Below are 21,206 nucleotides of genomic sequence, written 5' to 3'. Positions count from 1 at the left end.
CCTGCAAGCAGCATGGACAAAGTGGACAAAACCCACACTCCCAAATTTCTTTTGTGTACCAGGACAGGACCTGCTGCTCTTGCTCTATTCCTTTGCAGCTATCAGCCTCAGACAGCTGAATTTCCTCACCTGAAATACCTCTGTGTTAAAAAGTTTTCAGCAGCTCAGTTTCTCGCTAGGAAAAAAGAATCTGACAAAACCACCTTGACTTCCTGTTGTCACTTTGTCAGTACTTAGTGCCTAATGGCTTTGATTCAGGTTCAGGCACTCTCAGCAGGAAGGATGCTCAGTTCCCAACAGCGAGAACAAGGCTCCTGGGTTTTGACCAGTTTGATAATTGCTTTGCCAAACAGAACAAACATTACCCTGGCTCAGCAAACTGCTCCCACGGATGTGTGAAGCTGCTACATCTGTTCCTTCCCTCTGGGCTGCTGGGCAGGCTCAGCACCTCTGGAGGCTCAGCCCTCAGAGAATGTGGAATAAAATGGATAACTCAGAGCAACTGCTAAACAGTCAACATCCATCCTCATCCCCAGACACCAACAGGCAAAACTGCCCGGCCAGCATAAAATGTGCTAAAATGAACACGGGCATCTGAGGAGTTTATTTCAATTTTTTTCACATTAGTCTGTCTTCACACAAGGGGCATTTTGCTAATTGGCGTGATTCAGTAAAATGAGGAGGCATTTTGAGATTAAAAAACATAGCCCAACTGTTTGGATAAGGGAATGGGGAGCAGGCTTATAAGCCACAGAAATGAGGAGAGGAACTGTCATGCTCTGGAGGTTACAGTTAAAAATGATCTTGGGAAATGAGAGGAATGAATAAGACAACAGTCAGTACACACAAATACAAAGCAGCAGCATCACAAAGCAGAAATCAAAGCAATAAACACAAAATGGAGATTGACTAGGTAGAAATAATACAAAATGAGATCCTGGAGTGTCAACAAACTGCAGGCTGAATAGGAATCAAAACTGTCAAGCTGCTGCAACAAAAGTAAATTCTTTTAACTGGAGTGTATTAGCAGGAAAGCCTTAACTAAAACATGGGAGATGATTATTCTGCTCTATTAAGCATTGTTGATGCCTTTATTGGCACATGGCTCTGTCTGGGTAAAAGTATAAACAAGATACACAGGATAATAGGGTAAGATGAGGATAAGAATTCAGGGGTGAACTGTAAAATTGATAAAAAATTTTATATGATTTCAAAGGAAATGAAAAAAGGAAATAGATTGAACTACTTGAGAAAGGGAAGACTCAACAAGGGAGTAATGAGATGTCTTAAAATGAGAAAATACTTTTCACAAAGCAAACAGATACCTTGTTCTCCATATCTATGAGGACAGAATGAGAAACAATAGACAAATTCCAGCGTGGGGGCTTTGGTGCAGTACTGGAGGAATCTTCACAAAGAATCAGGCTGCCTTTTCCAGAGGTTTAGGATTATCCTGAGTGAACAGCAGTTGGAGTTACAGGAGCTCTCAGAAGGAGAGGAGGTTCACAGGTTCTGCAGCTGAACTGCAGCCCTGGGGAAACAGGGGGAAATCATCCCCCACCTCCTGGGAAAGAACACGGGGACCAGGACATCAAGGTAAGGGCTCTGCTTCTGGTGAGATGGTTTCATGTTGGAGAGTTTTACAACTAATGAATTTCTGAATTCTGAAGAGACAACTGGGTTACAGATTTTCAGTAAAAAAGCACAATGAGGGATGTGCTGATTATCTTTGAGGAGTCCATCCAGTTCGAGTATGAACATGATTCATTCTCATTTTCCTGGTCATCTTTAGATACTCTAAGTGTGAGACAGAGGTTCTGGGGAGTGCATGAGGGATATTTACCTATATTTACATGTGCCAGTCATATTACAAACAATTTCTCCTGTGATTGACTCTAGCAGAAAAAGTACTGCAAACTTTCAGGCATTATCTTACTTCTTTTAATTATCTAGTTTTGTTAAAATTTATTATAATCCAATTTCAGTGGTACATAAAAGTAAAAACACTACCTTGTCTTAATATGAGAAAATAATAAGCCAAATGTCATTATATCTTACCACAGGACAGAGCATACTGTAAATCTAGAGCCCATTCCCCATTTTAGATCATGTTTGTAGTGACAATTAGGTGGAGAAGAGAAACTGTAAGGGCTGAATTTTGCAACTGAAGGAAAATACTAAAATAACATATTACTTTGGCAACTTTTCTACTTCTTTATGGGCAAATAAGGCAGACTGGAAAAATGATCATTCCCATCAGGAGGTTCTGAAAAGATATAAAATAGATTAAACTGCTCTTGTCTTAGCGTTTGAATGGAGAAACAACAAAAAGTAATTTCAGTTCAGAGAGGCGGAAGGTAAACAACAGTAATCTTCAGTTTCATTTTCATTCTGGGTCTCCTTGCTGATGTTTTGTCCTTAATTGCTTTTCTAGTCACCTGGTTGAGCATAACTGTGTGAGATCATATTTAAACAAACTCATTTTGTTTTCTTAACTCTTGCAGAACCAACAATTTTTGCCCTGGATTATACAGGTCTGACTTCATTAAGTAAAAGGTTGACCTTTAAGGGGATTTTTTGTTTCTTTGGGGTTTTGGTGTTTTTTTTGAAGGGGGGGAGGGGTTGGTGGGTTTGTTTTGTTTTTAACTTAACATTCTTATTGTTGCTATTTTCTGACTCCATATAGATATGCAAATTTTGGCAGCAACCCTTTCATTCATGATTTCCAGCTGCCCTACGGTCACAGAAGCATCTTGCTGCTCCCTGATCTTATCTTTCCTTTTTCCTCTGATTACTTCTGATGTTAGCAAAAACACCAGATGCCCACCACATGGGGGCTGATCTGACCTTTCTGATCACACAGCAACTCCTACAAAAAGATACTGGAAAAGCATTAATGGGAGCCATCAACACTGCTGATGGGGAACGTACCAGCACTTCACAAGAGAGAAGGATCCATGCTGAAGTAAGAAAACAGGTAATAGTTAGGATGGAGAGAGCCAAAAGTAGTAAAATGAAAGAAGAGACTTAAAAGGCAGAGAAAGCAGCAAAGTTCACAGAAGCCAGAAGATACAGTATTGGAAAATACAACAGAAATTCTGAAAGGAAATGAAGCCCAAAGCCTAAACCCAATTCAAAAAAATCAATGGACTTAAGAAAGTCTTATCCTGAGATTCAACAGGAATTTTTGGTCTCTGAAGTAGTTAGATGAGCAAACCATCCTGCTTTATTGCATCCTGTCTTTTATTCCAAATAACATCATCTCTCCTTTCATCCCCTAAAAATCTCTATAGGTAATTTAGAGATAAATAGAACCAAAAAGAATGTAAGCATCTGGGTTGAAAATCTTCCTCCACTAGGATAAATGACAGAGTTCCCATTGACTACAAAGAGAGCTGCTGTTTCATCCTGAGAACATATTGGGCATGTGAACTTTAGATCCTGCAGGATTACACAGAACAAACAGTGTCAGAAAGATATCATCACTTTTTTCTTATCAATTTACAGAAAGTAGTAGTGGAAGGGCACACAGAAGTGCAAGGTTTTTTTCATTTGAATGAAACATTGGATAGAATTTGCATGAGCAAACTCAAAGCTTTTTACGAAAGTTCACTTGGCCACAAGGGATAGTGCAATGGCACAAAGCTGAAAAGAGCTGAACCTTGATTTCTGATTACTTGGGACCATCAAGGTGGCAGAACCTGAGAAGGATCATGGGTGACATGGGAAGAGAAGGGATGAGAATTTTTGGAACTGTTTCTTTTTTTTCCCTTGAGTAGTTCTACTGAAACTAGGAGGGCAGTAAAGAACTGTAGGGTACACGATTCATGGAGCTCACACACATGAACATTTAAACTAAGCAGGGGAGGTGAGGAAGAAGAAAATTTTTTTACTCCAATTACGTGCACATAGAGCTAAAACTCAGTTTCTATGATCTCATCCCAGGTTCCCAAGAAGCTGACATTAGAGCTGGAAAACAAAACTTGATTTCACAGTTCTCTATCTAATTTCTAATGGAGTTAGGGAAGAGATTCATTCAGAGATGTGAAGGATAGAATTCACTATCATACCATCTTGTCTCATGGTCTATGCATTGTTATGAGAAATTCCAGGAGTGGGGACTTAAATAATCTTGTATAACTTTCTATGGCCGTTTTCTTTTAGAGAAAAGGTGATTATTTTAGTTGCATTCTCTAAAAATGTGAGAGTAATTTCCAATTTGAATTAATCTATGTTTACTTTTGACAGTTATTTTTATAACTTTCCTCTTTAAAGTTGTTTCAGCAGTCCAAGTTTCCTTAGCAGAAGGAATTTATACTACGCAATCCATTGCCCTCCAACTTGCTTCTTCATAAACTAAACCTATTTAACAGTTTAAGTTGTCTGCAAAAGCACTTTTCCCAACAGATATGCTATGGTCTGGCAGAAATAACGATGATCACAAGGGCCAGATTATTACTATATGAATATTCCAGGGATGAAGCACATTTACTTCTCTCTGATAGGCAGGATCCATAGTTAGAGACCAGTGGCATGGCCAGAATGAGACAAAGAGGCTGTGCAGGCTCTTCAATCACAGTATTGCTGCCCTGAGTCAGGTTTCAGTAACAGTTATTTTTTGTCATATTTATGTTTCAGTAGTTTATAATGTAGAAAAAGTCAGTTCTCCTCGTAGCAAAGATTTTTAACCTTCTTTCCTTTTATTTAATTTGGTCCAGGAGACCATACTAACTCAGACTGCAGAAATGAAAGCACATAAACCAAATCATCAGGAGCATCTCATGGTTCAGGGAGAGAGTTGTGCACATTGAGAACACATAAATCACATAAGAAATGGTATCCAGCATGCAAAAGGAATTATTTTGGGCATGCACAATATTTAAAGATCAAATTGTAATTTAAAGATCCAAAACTTTTCACGGTAATCCTCATGCATTTTTTTTTCCATGTCTACTGTTAGAAGGGAATCCTTCTCTAATAAAATCCCGTAATTTAATGCACTGATGGTAATGTTGATTCAATTTTCTGCTTGCCTAAATATATTCTAAATCCATATTATAAAAAAATATCACTGGCCCTAGGTGTAAAAATCTGTATTTTAATCATCTATGTAGCCAGAATTAATGAACCAGTGATAAATCTCATTTGATTAACTGATCAATCATACTTTATCTGCACTACCATAGAATAATATAGGCATCCACTAAGAAAAACATTAAAAAATAAAAGATCAATTGGTTCTGAGCATGGATTAAAGGATTATTTGACCTGATGAATGCAATGAGGCTGAAATTGTTTCAAACAATGTGGAAACACCATTTGTTTCAAACTGAAAATTGGAGGGTCTAGTGAAAACCACAGGAAGTAAAAACACCAGGTTGTGTTATTTAGGGGAGATACAATCCTAGAAAACATCCAAAGTGCAAGAAGGAAATGCCCAAGTTCTGTTTAATTTTAAATGCAATCAAGTTTATACTGAAGAGAGATCAAACATATTTTGTTTAACTGCAGGTACTGGGTCAAGCATGTAAATGTCTAAAGCAGTCAAACAAAACATGAGCAGTCACAATAAACAATATTCTGCTGGCCTGTTCATTCCCTTAGACTGACACTCTTTATGTGCCTCACTGACTTCTAGCCCAGTCTGGGAAAACCTTCCTGGATTTCATGCCTGCAGCTTTACAGCAGGGTGCCCACATGAAGTGCTGCCTCAGTTCTCTGCACATTCAGAGCACACAAAACAAGGGGAACAAGGAAAGAGGAATGGAGAGTGACAGTACCTGCCCAGGCTTGAAGTCAGTTATGTTTGGCATCACAGACCTTTGCAGAGGTGCTAAACAGTCTCAGCAAACTTTTAATTTTGGCAATTCTGCCAACTCCATAATGCCAGCAGTCAACAAGCCCAACAGAATAAACCAGATTCCAACCCTCTACAGACCTGCAACACATTGAGTAATACACAGGGTGAAGAAGGTGAGGAAGAGGAATAATATAAATGTGTTGTATCTGCCCTGCCTTAACCTTGTTACAGTTCCAATTTCATGTGCAATTTTTATCAACTGACTGCATAATTAAGATATTAACACACACCTACACACACTCCAGTGTCCAGATGCCCTAGCAGTAAGGAACTGGGAGCCATAAAACATCTGGTGTGACCTCTGGAAATCAGCAACTCTTCACAATAGCTGTTACATAACCATTGTGGTATCTTGGAAAGATGTGACAAGAATCTTTCAAACTACTCCATGTGGCTGGAAAGAACTGAATGTGAAGGTGCTGTTTCAAATCCTACTGCATAACATTCTTACTCCTCTGATTCTGCTTGTTTGCAAAAACAGCACCAAATACATTCACCATTGTGCCCATGGGTGCACAGATTGTTGCACACATATGTGGAAATGCACAAGCACCTCACCACAGGAGCTGAACTGCACACAGCCACTCACTCACTGCCCCTGGCAGGGAAATGGGGGAGAGAACAGGGAAGGAGAGAAAAATCCATGGGTTGCATTAAAGACAGGACAGAGAAAGAAGGGATGATGATGATGATGATGATGACGATGATGATGATGACCATGATAGTAGTAGCAATAATGGTAATAATAGTAATATTATCCACGGGATACAAAATGCAACTTCTCGCTCCCACTGACTGATGCCTGGCCAGCTCCCCAGCAGCAGCCTCTGACCAGCTTTTCCCCTAGTTTATACCCTGAGCATAATCTTGTGCTCTGGAATATCCCTGGGGTCAACTGGGGTCAGTTATCCTGGCTGTGCCCCCACAGCCTCCCTGCTGGTGGGGTGAGAAGCTGAAAGATCCTTGACTTGCAGTAAGCACTGCTCATCAGCAGCTAAAACATCAGTGTGTTTTCGACATTATTCTCATCCTAAATCCAAAGCACAGCAATAAACCACCTACCAGGAAGAAAATCAATTCTGTCCCAGCTGGAACCAGGACACAAGTACCATGAGCCACAGAAGATGGCCTTCTAGTTCCCAAACCCTTGGTTTCTTGGTGCCTGCTCTTTTGCTTTTGAAATACCTCATTCTGACCCTTTTGATAGAGGCTAATAAGGCCAGTAAATGATCTGTGAGGAAGAAATCACAGATCTGTGGTTAAGATGACAGCACTGAAAGGAAACATAACAAGTCTTTATAAAGAAAAAGCCACTACATTTAAGGAGACACTCAGTTGTTTGTCTCATCAATGGCACACAACATGAAAGCTTTCTAATCAAAAGTCTGAACTGCAGAAAAGGTAAGTTCAGGGGACAAATTTCCAATGGCTAAGAATACCAGAATAAATTGTTGGGGAGACTGTGGTCAGTGAGGAAACGTCAGGAGTGATGCAGGCAGGGTTGATGTTACCTTGGAGGAAGAGGTGGATTATTTAATTACTTAAGAGTTTCTTGAAATAATGACACACCATGTAATTTGCAAAGCTTTGCAAGTTTAGTGGATTGAGGAAGTGATGATCTAATTATTTATATGAAAAGATTCTGATAGGATGATATACCTACTAAACTAAGTTTTAGCTGGATTTATAGTTTGTTCCCTGCCATTTTCATCTCTAGCAGATGAGGTGTGAAATTGCTTCAGTAGAAGGACTCAGCACATAACAACATCAGACAGCGTTTAGAAGAACAGAACTGTCAGACTTCAGGATCATGCTGAGCTCATCACTCCCCTCTGGATCTGCAGTTTCCTTGTTTATGGCATATTTTCTAGGGAACTGTGGAAGCCAGATCTGGTCACATGCTCATTTTTTCATGTTTGGACTACTGACACTTTTTCAGTCTCTGCTATGAAATTGTGCCCTAGAAAACAGCACTGAATGGCAAAATTACAAAATGGTGGATGCACACACAATCCCTCTGCTTCGTCTGCTTTATTCACTTTGAGAATTCTTTCAGATCCATGACCTTATAAGCATTGGAAGAATGAGGTCAGGTACCTCAGACACCACAATAAACCCTCCCACACTTGAGAGAGGCAAGGAGCCCACAAGGTTTGCTGGTCACCCCTCACAAACACCCCCAGCAGAACGGATGGAGGGATCTGAGCACTGCTCTGGCTGTCGTGTGTGGGGAGGGCAGGAGATGAGAAAGTGGCTCCCTAATCTCCCCAAAGTGTCAGACAATTCTACCAAAATTATCAACACTGCTTTTACACCTTAGTGCTTTCATCTGACAGAGGAGAAATGGCCTGATTCCACAAGCTAAGCAATTAATCAAAGCTTAAGAAGAACTTAATTTGGACCAGATTTGCTCAATTATTGCCATAACGTAATGATGTTTACAAGGATACGAAAATGCACACGATACAAATGCCCAGTAGCCAGGTTTATATCAGAATGTCTGAAAAAGAGAAATACCCAATGAACATGCATTTTCCATCCAAGTTATGCAAGACTCAGCCAAATTTAAATCACTGTAACTTCACCAAGGAGCCTGCATGCAACTGAGGGCAGAATTTGACACTGATGTAATTCTGCCTTTGTGTTCTGCCCCTCAGTAATCCGGTTTAAATCTATTTGTCATACACCCCATCCAGTTTTATAAGCTTAAAGGAATTTTTAGTACGTCCTCTCCCAAAGAAAAAAAAGATGCAAAGGAATTAATGACTTTAGAGTTAATGCCCAACTTTATTTGCTAAGACATGAAAATTATACTATAATTCATTAAAATAAAATCCATTCACCACACTTATCCTACCCTAGGCTCTTTATGTGTCAGAGATGTCACTTAAATTCACACCATTTGGTGGATAATAAATGCTACTAAGTTTTATTAAAATACTTGTTAATTCACATCTACCATAATTGAAATATTAGAAAAAACAATGTAATTACCTCCATACTACAGACCCTACAAAAATTTTAATGACCTTTTATATTTAGTCAGCATAACAAAAATTACTTTCTCAAACTAAGCATTCTGATCATTGAGGAAATGGCCTCATAATTATTTAGTGCCTTAAAAAAAAAAGCTTGTAAATATTTCAGACTTTAATTTTTAATAGTTTTCTTTTGAAACATCTTGTTGTGCCAGTGTACTGGACAAACACATGGGGGGAGATAGTGAAATAGAATTTAACATAGACATCCCTAAAACTAATAAAGTTGTTCACAAAAAACACCTTTGCTCCAGATATGCCTTTAATTTTTCACTCCTTGCCTTCTTCACCACACAAAAAGCTATATTTCCATTCTGTACTACCTTGCTCCAGCAACCTCCTGAAACCCTATTACCCTTTTCACTGAATACTAACTAGAAGTGAGATAAAAACTTCATTATTCTAAGGTCTTGAGGGTATGGATTCGATATTTTAATTTTTAAAAAAATAACAATAATTTAAAACCTGTACAGAGATCACAGAATTCCTTTTATTTCAGAAAAGCAAGCAAAAGACTCTTTTCTCTCTACTAGATTGACAAAAAAGCATACTAACGGGCAGGCAAAAATCAGCTATGCCAGGGGACTGCCATACAAAAAATCTATTATTAATCTACCTGATCCTTTTTCAAAGTATTCAATGGCATGTACTGCATACTTTATTTTTGCTTCTCTCAGCATTCTCTTTCTTCCCCATCCCTTCTCAACTCAAAAGAAAGCAGTGAAAAGGACACTACCACAAGTTTCCAGCTCCTGAAGCCTTTATTCCAAGACACCCTTTTCCCCACTGAAACTGGGTAATTTTCAAGTACTCTGGCCTGCACAGAGATGACACAAAGTGTGTTCCAGGAGAACCCTTCTTGTTAAGCAACACCTGTCGTGGTTATTTTATGTCACACATTTCCTCCAAGTTCTTGTCTTCAATTGTAAGCCTGGAAGAATTAGTTGTTCTGTATTGTTTCAGAAAATGTGGATAAAGCAATATCCAAACATGTTGTGTAGAGCTAACATGAGCTGTGTCTCAGATGAGATCAGTGCCTACAAGAGGCCCTGTGTGCATCTTCTTTACACCTGGTCCCATCTAACTTTAGCCCATTGAAGGTTAATTAGGCTTGGCTAAACCTCAGAGTGGCTTCCTAATCTGAACCACAGACACAATGAACAACCACCTCCAGCTTTTGGGTAGCTGGGCAGATGAGAGAAGTTAAGCAACTCCTTTTAAAGAAAGGTCCTTTAAAATTGCAGCCTTGAAAAGAAGTTAACTTGTTGCATTCTTATAAAAGCCAGATATATATAGAGTGCATTCCTCCTTCTGGGCTCTCTGCTTCCTCTAGGCAGGTGGCCTCTCTCTCCTCTTTCAACTTCAACCTTTATTTTTTTTTTCTAAATGAAAACTTTTATTTTTTTAAAAAAACATGAAGTACTTGACTGACTGATACAAACAGGTCTATTTCCAAATCATATCAACACCTTCATCTGCCAAACAGTTCATCTTCAGTGCAATTTCCCAAGCAGAGCTCTCCACACCGGGTGCCTGCGATAGTTCCGTACATCAAACCTGCTGCTCACAAATGCACCACATGACACTGACAGGGACCACAACTTCCCCTACAAAATCAGGGGAGAGCAAAGTAATAGAAACAGAAAGAAGATAAAATGTTTTGTAGGTAGTGGAACACCAGCTGATAGCAATTTCTCTTTCAAGCCACAGTATACTTAATTTATTTATAGGCATTGGGAAAATGTTATTGGCACAGCCCTGGGTAGGAAAATACACTAGAAGTGCCACTTCATGAAAAAGCAGCTTAGAAGTAGAAACATAAGGAAAATGAATAATGTTTCCCTAAATATCAAGTCCCATTTCTTGCAATAGAATAATGATGAAGCCAGGATCTATGTCGGGAAATTAGGAGGGGGAGCAACTAAGCACAGCCTACAACCAGCACATAGTAATGTTGTATTTAGGAGTCCTATTGATGAAGTATCTAAAAATGAAAAACATAATAACTCATAGTCTTTATGTCTAAACTATCACGACAAACTATTTATGTTTTTGATACTTGGGTATATCATTCACATTAACATCCTGCTGGCATTTTCCAAACAGACTTGTGCTTTTCATGATTCTACTTGAACATGGCTTTTCATGGTTTTACTTTTATCTTCTTTGGGATAGCTAAACATAATCTGGATTTTGAGGATAAATAAATCCATTGGGTTAGACTGAATTAACTATAACCATATGCTAGAGTTGAGAACAGGATTAACAAATCATGGCTACTGAATTGCTTTTAGCTAACACTGAGTCCTTAGGCAGATTTGTGGTCCACTGAGAGAGAACCATAGATTTTTTGTTAGATGCCTGTATTTAACAGAGGTTTATCAGAGGTTATTCCCTTTTGGGTTTGCAGACTTCTGGTTATGTCAGCAACCTTTAACTGGTTTTAAATATGAAAGGTCATTCCAAAGACCCCACTGAGGAGAGAAACAAGTCTTAATGCTGGAGCCTTCCCAGCAAAGATACATTTGCTCTTAGAGAATACATGCCTCTTCTAATGGATTTTAACCCCCAGCAATTAAATAAAGGATAAACTCCATGAACACATAGATAGATCACATAAAAATAATTACGATAATGCTTACTTACATTGCATTAAAGGTGGCTGTAATGTGCAATGATCCCTAGGATTGCTCTACTGTACATCCAGTTATCACAGAGTTCTGTTTACTTGTTACAGATAAGATAGGAAATGAGAGACTGATTTGATCACTCAGCGTATAAATTAAAGCTATCCCAGGAGCAGAACATCCTTATATTGCAGGTTTTATTCTACTGCCTTGCCTTGTGGTTAAAGTGAATTTAATATGTCCCCATTTTGGGTCAGCACTTCATCTGCCTGTATCATCCTACAGCAGAAGAGGCAGTGCAAGGATGCACATCCATAAGGAAACAACGCTGCCACTCATCTTCTCTGGGTAAAAACGAATAAACCTGAAAACAGACCTTGCAAGAAGGACAGGAGAAGTAAAATCTCAGCCTTCAGATATGGCTTTCCTGTCTTTGCACTGCAAAGAAAGTATGTAAATTTGACAAGCCTTTCAAAGCTGCTGGGCAGTAACTGCTAAACACAAACAGGGTTGATGGTGAAGTCCATGGATGTATTGCAACCATAGGACACAGAACTAAAAGACAGAGTGAGACCAAATAACTAAACATTTGCCAAACTAACTTTCAACATACTATGCTTAGGGAATTTTTTAGTGCAGAACAGCATCAGAATATATTTGAAAACTTCTTTTATTCATCTTGCCATGGACTGCTTAGTATCAGCAGTTAGGAGTTTAAAGTAACTTTCCAGATGACCAAGACTGCAAAGCTAAAATGCAAACAATCAGCTTAGAGAAGAAAAAATATTATTTCATGCAAATATGTTTAATTTGAAGCAATGAGAAGGGAAAGTAAAATAGCTGTGATTCACTTAGTGTTCTGATGATCTAGACACTTAGGCTTATAGCAGAAGGAGATTTAATTCCTAAATACAAATGCATCATCACATCTTAGCTAAAGAATTGAAAAAGAACAGGTAACTGATTTTCACCCAAATCTTTAGCCTGAGGGTTAGATCACAACTTTTGTTCCTGTGTGGAGAAAAAAACCCCAACAAACAACTACTAACAGCAAATGCTACATCCCTAGGAAGTCCTACTGATTATATCAGAAAGCAAGAGAGAGAGAGAGAGAGAGAGAGAGAGAAGAGAGAGAAGCAGTCAGAGAAAATGGGCCTCCTTTTGCCAGTCCCTGTTGACATTCACGGAGCTTTGCAAGCCCATGACAACTATGGTTAGTGCCTGTCTTGCAGTTTTTGAACATTACTCACTTCAAATAAAAACCTGTGTTTTTTCAGGTGGTGCCAAAACATCTGTCAAAGATACTGGTTCATTTATTTTCCATTCTTTGCTTTGACTGGAAATTTATTTTAAGAAATACTTTCTTCAGCATTTCTTCTGCGATTTCAATGGAATTAGCTGGTTTTCATTAATCAAAATACAGTCATAGAATCACAGTGCTAGAATGGCAATTCTGGGAAGCATGCTGGCTCCATTCCCCCTCTCCATTGCTAGACCAGCTACCCATGGGTCATTATCTGCAAGACATTTGTCTAACATATTTCAGAACACCTCTCAACAGAGTCTCGACATCCTCTTTAAAATATTTCTCCCAGTGCTTAAGTATTGCTGCCACTTTGAAGGCTAAAATGAATCTTCCTTGCTGCACTGTAAAATTATTCCCCCTTGTTGTATCCACAATGGACATAGAATCAGCCTTCCACTTTGCAGTTAATTCAAATATTTGAAAACAGGATTTGTGCCTTGTTTTGGATTTTTTTGTGGGTTATTTTGGTTTGTTGTTGCTGGTTTTTGGTTTGCTCCTTTCCTTCAGTCTTTCTTTCTTCACAGAGGATATTTTCTGCAACTTTGATCACCCCTGTTACATTTCTCTGGGTACTTTCCAGTTGATTCATAGCACCCAAGAAGCCTGGTACTCAAATCTGGACAATGTATTCCAGCCAAGGTCTTACTGGCACTGCTTAGAGCTGAAGGATTACTCACAGTTACACATGCCAGTGCAACATTTGCCTTTTTTTTGCAGCAGAATGACATTGTTGACTCATGTTCTATTTGTAATCCATTATAATCCCCTAGCCCTTTGCTCCAAATTTATTACTGATTGGTTTTCATCCTGTTTTGTGCAGATGATTGTTCTTATCTAAGAACTTTGCATCTGCCTAGACTAAATTTAGCCTTTGTTTTCAGACCATTTCTTAAATTTCTTAAGGTGACTGAGAATTTTATTTCCATGCTACATTTAATAGGCAATAATTTCAACATCCATAGTTTAAATAAAATGGTAAAAAATGTCAAAAAGTGGTAATTAATACTGGATTTAAAAGAGATCACAGAGACCTCTACTCAATTTATCCTCCCAGCCTGACACAGAACCATTGACAGCTACTACCAGAACATAGTTTTCCAAGTGATTTTGTATCCACCTCATAATTATTTCTCTTACACAACACTTGCTTAAAAGGCTGTAATGGAAACCAATGTCAAAATCAAGATATGTGATGCTGCAAGCTTATCCCTGAGTCTCATGGCCTGTAATTGCCATGGAAGAAACTGAGTTTAGTTTGACATCCATGCCAGTTTTATTCACCCCCTTCTCTTATTGATCCTAACAAATATTTTCTTAAATATTTATCCTAGTGTAGGAGTTTTTTTCTCATAATTTTAGGTTTAACTCACAAGATACATTTTCCCATTTTCTTCCTCTCCTTAATGATAAAAAATAACACGTTGCTTGTCTTTTCCCAATCTTGTATAAGGATTACATATATATATATATACTTTTTAATGATCACTTTTAGTATCTCTAAAATTATTTCCGCTGATTCCCTTAAACCATAGATCAATTCCAGCTGATTTGCTGGATTTGGATTTGGATATCTAATTTACCCAAGCCTGTCCATTCCCTCATGCAGAATTTCACATTTTAGCTGAAGACATCAACTACAGTCACCACCTGGTCTTAGCAGTCCTTTTATGTGAAATCCAAAGCAAAGCCAGGTGCCAAAGCTTTGGCCTTCTCAGCAGTGCCTTTACATGAGCATCTCTCTCCACCGAGCCATCATTTTCCTTGATTTCTTTGTCTTTCTTCTAATACACTTAAGAAATTGCTGTTTCTAAATTCTTGCCCAAATATCTTGTTTTGTACTTGGCTTTCTGGGTTGGGGCTGCCATCTGTGCACCCTTAAGAGTCCACTTAGCTCTGTTTCCTGTAGGAACCTCTTGTCACTGCAGTCATTAGGAGTCCTGCCATTAGCCAAGCTCCTGCCTTTGGATAATTCATGCTTGTGCTTTCTACATTGAGTAAATGCTAATTATCCCTATTTTTCTTCCTCTAATTTCTAATTTACCTAAATCTATATTTGAAACCACTTGTCTTTATTTTGGTGTTTTGCTCTTTCTAAAAATTCTCTGTTATGCATTTTTATGGTCATTGCCACTCTGCCTTCTACTTCTATTCTCCACCTGTTTTTCATCTAGAACCAAATGACAGTAATTATCCATTAAGTGACAAGCATATAAATATGTTTAAATACTGTTCAAACTCCTCTTCTGACTGGATGGTGATTCAAGGGTCACTCTGGCTTGCAGATGCTATACTATCCAATATTTAAGTCACATAACATTTCAAAGCTGGAGACTTTGCCTCTCGTTGGTTTGGCCCTCTTAAATCAGAATACAAACCAAAGCTGTTTGGATAATGTGCTGGAGTTTCTCTTGCAGCAAATAAGGAAGGAAGATTTGCAGGCCTGTATTTATACACACTTCATCCTCAAAGGTCTGGTAGGTTACCAAGCATGAATTCCTGTATACAAAACTGAATCACAGTGTGGGAAACCTCTGCTCCCTGAGAGGTGCCAAAGAGAGCAGGGTTGGGTTCTGTGATACTCTCCAAAAATGCTCTTATTTCAATGGAAGCTCGATGAGCATGGGGAGGGCACGAAATCCCCTTTGAAAATCATGTCTGCTTCACAGTCAATGAAGTAAGATATTAAAAGCAAGCCAGCACCATTATTGACAAAACTAACAAGTGCTCCCCAAGTGCTAATAAAATTCCAGCCAAGCAGCCAATCGATCACTGTCTCTGTTCAGAGCACATCAGCCATAATGCAATCACACACAAGGACCCCAGCACTGGCACTTCTCGTGCCATATTTAATGACAAAATTGGCTGCTTACAAGCTTATAAGGAATTTAATATTACGCTTCTAGCATGCAAAAAGAGCCACGTGCATCTGCCTAGAGATAAGCAGCCATATGTGCTTGAAATGCGTTTGATGGGAGACAGTATATTTCATGTGCTGCATCTCAGCTATTGTTTTTGGTTGATTCAGTTAACATGTTCCAAAATTGGACTGATTTACTGAAGATTTGCAAACATAATTCATGTGCACTTGCACTATGAATAAGCCTCTAAAACTAATTCAAGCACAGTCAAAAAATAAATTGCAAAATAAGTTATTCAATTGAAATCTGCCATCTGAGGCACCGTAACAGAAAACATTTATTATAAAACTAACATATATTTGTGACTAGAGATGTGTTCAGTACTAAACATCTCTTTGTGAGGAATTTATTCAGGCTTTTCTGAAAGAACATCTTAACTGGGCTAACAGAAAATTACATGTTCAAAAATAATTGCAGGTTCTATGATTTTCATCCCGCATCACAGGCTTCCCATTTTCACTCCTTTTGTTTTGGAAGGCTTATGAATTTGAGGCAAACTTTTTTTTCTGCACAGCTGCAGAAGCCCATTTCTGGAGTTTGGATTTGTGATTTAAACACTGGCAAGACACAGGTAGGATGTGATGCACAAGGAAAGGAAGCATTGACACCAACACATTCATCTTGAAATGTAATGCTCTAAATTTGGAAAATTCACTTCACAGGGCTGCTGGGCTGTGAAAGTCATAGGCTATGCAACACTGGAGGCCTCAATTCACTCAAAAGCAGTGTTTCCTCTTCAAAATGAGGGTATTTTGCTAGTTCAGCCTTTCATTAGTGCTCAAGGGGAGCTCTTTGAAACGAGTACATGTCTGTAATTAATAATGATAGTCAAGTCTAAATGAGTGTGTCTGACATTAGAATCAGTCATTGATAGGTCCAATTCAGGCAGATAAAGATTTTCACACAATACAGTGGAATAGGGAGTTTGAATCTTTCTAATTTTTTGTATTCCCTCCTCTCTAAGGGCAGATACTGAAAGCCCTGAGAAGGAACATCCCTGTCCAGATTTCTCAGTTACTGGGAAAGAGGATTGGGAATAGAAAGTGAAAAGAAAGACAAAGGCTGGAAGACAAGGGGGAAAGGTCAGACTAATTCTAATCAGGAGCTTTTCTCCCTGCAGCTTGAAACATTTGGTATTGCTACCACCAGCAATGGGTAAAATACCCTGTTTCTAGCCAGTCCTTGTGCCTCAGTGCTGAAGGCAGAGCTGAGGGAGGGGACTCACATCAGCTCCATCCACTGAAATCACCTGACAATGTCACACGCCAAATAGAAAGGGGGAAACTTGCACCTTCTTGAACAGAAAATTCCATAGTTCAGTGGATGCACGTATTTGGGAAAAAGCACGTATTTGGGAAAAAAATCCACATTTCCACAGAATCAAATTTTTACCCCTCTTATTGCATCCTTCTACAGCTGTGTTGTTAATAATAATGACAACTCGATATTTCAAACATCTTTTGATTCAGAGCTCATGCATCTGCAATACAAAGTGCACTTCCACAGTTCCTATATTCTGGGTAACAATGCTTTTAAAAAGTCATGTGGCAAATTGGACACCATTCCAAACTGCTTCAGCAATTTTAGGGGTGCCTACTAGCAGAAATTTTCAGTAACTTAAACTTTCTTTTTATTTAACATTTTTCAATTAACATAATCCATAAAGTCTTAATGAGTTCATTTTCTGGCAAGTCTGAATAGGTACTGAATACAAGATATGTATCAAAATCTCTCACTTGAGTTATGCTAAAGTTTTCTCCTATTCCCTCTTTTCTTTCTCCAAAGTGGATGAAGAAGACTAGGAAAGTACGCCAAGTTAGGTGTCCTTAAGAACTCTCAAATGACCTGTCAGGAAAAAAACCCAACTCTTTGATTCATATTTCAAAATCCTGACTAACCTGCACCTTCTGCTCTTCTGCTTTCTTGCGTCTGTACCTGTGACAGAATCGAGTTCAATATTAATGACCAGCAATCATTTCCAGGCTACAAACTCTGCTGCCTTCTGCAGTCCAAGTGCCTCGTTAGCTCAGCTCTGTCAGGAAGATGCTCACTTCTGTATTGCTTTCTCCTAGGTTAAAGATGAATAGAAATCTGGGCTGGTAGCTCGGCTAAAAATAAATTCTGATCACTCAAGTGCCCTCTGAGCTGCAGTTGAACCATTCAAGTTGACTTCCCTTGAACAGGCCTGTTATCCAAAGATACCTCGTGTCACTCCCTAGAGGTGGTTTCAGTGAAAGCTGTGAATGCTTTTTTTACAAAACAAAGTATTTTTTTTATTTGAGACAAACAGTCAGGTATTTCTCTCCACACTGCAAGCAGAAAGCAGACAGCTTGATTACACTGCTATTGTTTTTCAATGCACAATTAAATAATTTATCCTGCTGAATAAAGCCAGCTTTTTGTTAGAAAAGAATACAGAGTTGGTTGGATGCAGCAAACTTCTTTAAAAGATGCAAATGAAGTACAAGCCTGGAAGCAGAACTCTGCTGATTTTCAAATTTTCAGAACCTCTGATTACTGTTGGTTTTTAAATCTGTTAAACATATGGAATCCTCCAGCTGCCTTTGTGAGGTCCCTCTGGCGGGAACTTCCTGCCTTCAGTTACTTCCAGCCCTGCCCTCCCAGATCTTTCAGCCTGGCTCCACATGAAGACTTCACAACTAGAATATTCAAGCAGGATTTTAGGTTTAGAATTGAGAAAGAGATTTTTCATATTAAAAGCTTGTAAACCCATCCCAAAAAGTTAGTATTTGCACAAATAAGCTTTAGTTTGGTGACACCAGACTTAGATTTTCTATAAAACCCCAAATCTGTTTTCATTCATCCACTGGAGAAGTTATTTTCTGTTCAGTAACTAGGAAGAATCTTGGTCATGAGGTTAAAATAAGCTTTTGGGCTATCTCTCAAAATCTCTCAAAATAACAATTGTGTAGTGAGAAAACAGAGCTGCTACTCAATTCACAGGAGCAAGCTAGGGCTCCTCACCACAGGATCTGCACAAGCTCTCTGGATATCAGAATCCCAAAGAATATAAAATGAAAGATTTTCTGTCTTCAAAACCATACATGAGCATAAGGGGCATTAAACTCCCCAAAGTCAAACAGAACAATATGGGAAAAACACCAGAGAGAGGAGAGTGGAAAAGGAAAAAACAGATTAGACAATTGTCTTGCAGCTCATGCTGTGTAAAAGAGCTGGGACAAATTCTTCTGACTATTCTTTTTCCTCTCTGTGGAAAATTACAGAAATTAAAGCTCTGGTGGCAACATCTGAGAACAAGAAATCTTCCCTTCCTTCCTTCTGTCATCTCAGCAGTTTCTATTTTAGTGCCACTCCCTCTATATACACATAAATATATCATGTATACATTTACACACATATACATACCTATATGCATATATAAACTGAGGATTAGTCTTGTCAGCATCTGACTCATAGGGCCTGAAGCAGCAACAAATGATTTCTCTTCAGTTTTTGGGTGACAACAATGACTAAAGACTCACGCTCTGTGTATATGTAACTAAACTAATCAAGAGTTTTCAAATGATTTTTTTTTTGGTGCAATAAATCTCTTCAGAAATGTTTGGCTATTTTTAATGTTCTGGTCAGGGCAAAATTTGCCACAGCCAAGAGTAGTGACCTCTGTCAAAAAGAATGATCTGCTGGTCAAATAAAATCCATTTGTAAGATTTAAGTGAGAAAAAGCCAGTGCACAGCACATGCCCAGCAGTGCATCTTTGTGCAAGGCAGAGCAGACTGCATCCCTCAGTCTGCATTCTGCTTCCCAACCAGAGATACCCAGTGTCAGAGAAACTCTGTGTTGAAAAAAAATGATCCTTTTCTTTACAAAGAGACAGAAATCTTCAACAGACATCTGACACATCCCTTCAAGGTATCCATGTGTGACTTTAGATTCTCTACAAGCATTCCTGGTTTTGCCCAGAGTCAGACATCTCAGTAACACAATAAACAGGACAGTTTTAAACCATGTCAGTTCAAAATCTCTCTGCAATACTTGCCAGGATTTACCTTTTTGTTTTTCCTCTTGGGAAGACAGAGTGTCACAAGGCCTCCGAAAGTGGTAGGAGCATAAGTTCCATTTGAAGTCAATAGGATTTGTAATTCTAAATCCCCCAAATGCCTTTGAAAACCTCTGTGGATATGTGTCTTGACAAAAGCATCAACTTTGCCTTTCCTTTGACACTGAAGTTCCATTTCCCTAAAGACAGAGAATCTACACTCTTAAGCTCTAACCCCAATGATATTCCTGTGAGCTACAGACAATGCAAGGAACATGCCTGGCAATGAAATACAGAAATAGATGTAAAGTGAAATTTTCAGAAGCACCTTCAGAGACTTCCAGTAAGTATTTTCTTCTTAAACACTTGAGTGATTTTGAATTTCTTTTTCTTGGTATGGCTGTTGTATCCAGTGCTATCCTGGACACAATTAAAATGGGGGTTTTTGGGTATTTTTCTATCCATTAGTGGCTGGCCTGGAAATATTTGAAGTACTGCCATAACTGAAGCACTCATCAAGACCAAGTGCAAAACATCCTTTAGAGAGCCTGCATCTGAAACAGCAGCACATACAAAACACCATTTCCCTTTTAAAATCAGCCCTGAAATTCATGCATTACAGCTGGTTTCAAAGAATTGGCCCCTTGGGTGTTAGAAAATGCAGTGGTTACATTTATAACATTAATTTAGCAAAGCCTCTAACATGAAAGAAAATGAACTTGAAGATCCCTGTTTTAAATTGCATGTTAAACCAAGATTCATGGTTACAGAGAATCTCTCTGAGCACACATTTCATCATTGAATATAAAGTGGAATGGTTGGGGATTAAAAAACATGGTGAAAAAACATCGAGATGAGTCAAACTGTTCTACATAAACCACCTCAAGCTGTGACTAAATTGGGAACAAGATGTAAGTATGAATATAGCTCTCCACTAATGCATGGGACAGACAGAGGAAGAGAGGCATAAAGCATATGGGAATATCACAAAATAGAAGAAGACAACCACAAAATGTGTACTAAGTTTACCTTGATCAAACGGCTTGTTTGGATTCCAGTTTCTGAAATAATCATCCTAAATGGGGATAAAAAAAAAAGAAATCTCAGGGAAAATACAATCAATATTTTCAGTACTATTTTACACAACTAAATGAATCAACTTCTGTTTTGATTTTAACAGATTCAGCTCCAATCAGATAAGACTATCAACAAGTTGTGTCCTAAAGAGTAGTTTATGCAGGTTAGAAATTAAAGAATAAAAAACTCCTAGAATTCAGCACCTTGAATTTTTCTTCTGGATTGTTTCTGAAAGCACATCCATTATAAAATCTTTTTAATAACTCTGTATTATTTCATGTTAGTCTACAGTCTTTGACAAGAAATAACATATTGTTCAGGTAGTGTAACGTGATCCACGCCATCCTGGTCTGGTGAAAGG

At 38.5% G+C, this 21,206-nt stretch overlaps 1 protein-coding gene across 1 annotated transcript in view; it reads right to left on the bottom strand.

Moving 5' to 3' along the window:
* Positions 1-21,206, bottom strand: part of SPOCK1 (SPARC (osteonectin), cwcv and kazal like domains proteoglycan 1) — a 269,075-nt gene that overhangs the window by 163,650 nt on the left and 84,219 nt on the right. Inside the window, exon 3 of the mRNA XM_063413334.1 lies at positions 20,798-20,843. Coding sequence (XP_063269404.1) covers positions 20,798-20,843 — 46 coding nt within the window. The remainder of the gene's footprint in view (positions 1-20,797; positions 20,844-21,206) is intronic.

This window comes from Prinia subflava, chromosome 16 (genome assembly GCF_021018805.1).
Source record: "Prinia subflava isolate CZ2003 ecotype Zambia chromosome 16, Cam_Psub_1.2, whole genome shotgun sequence".
Taxonomy (NCBI): Eukaryota; Metazoa; Chordata; class Aves; order Passeriformes; family Cisticolidae; genus Prinia; species Prinia subflava.
This window is presented reverse-complemented; position numbering and strand designations above follow the sequence as displayed.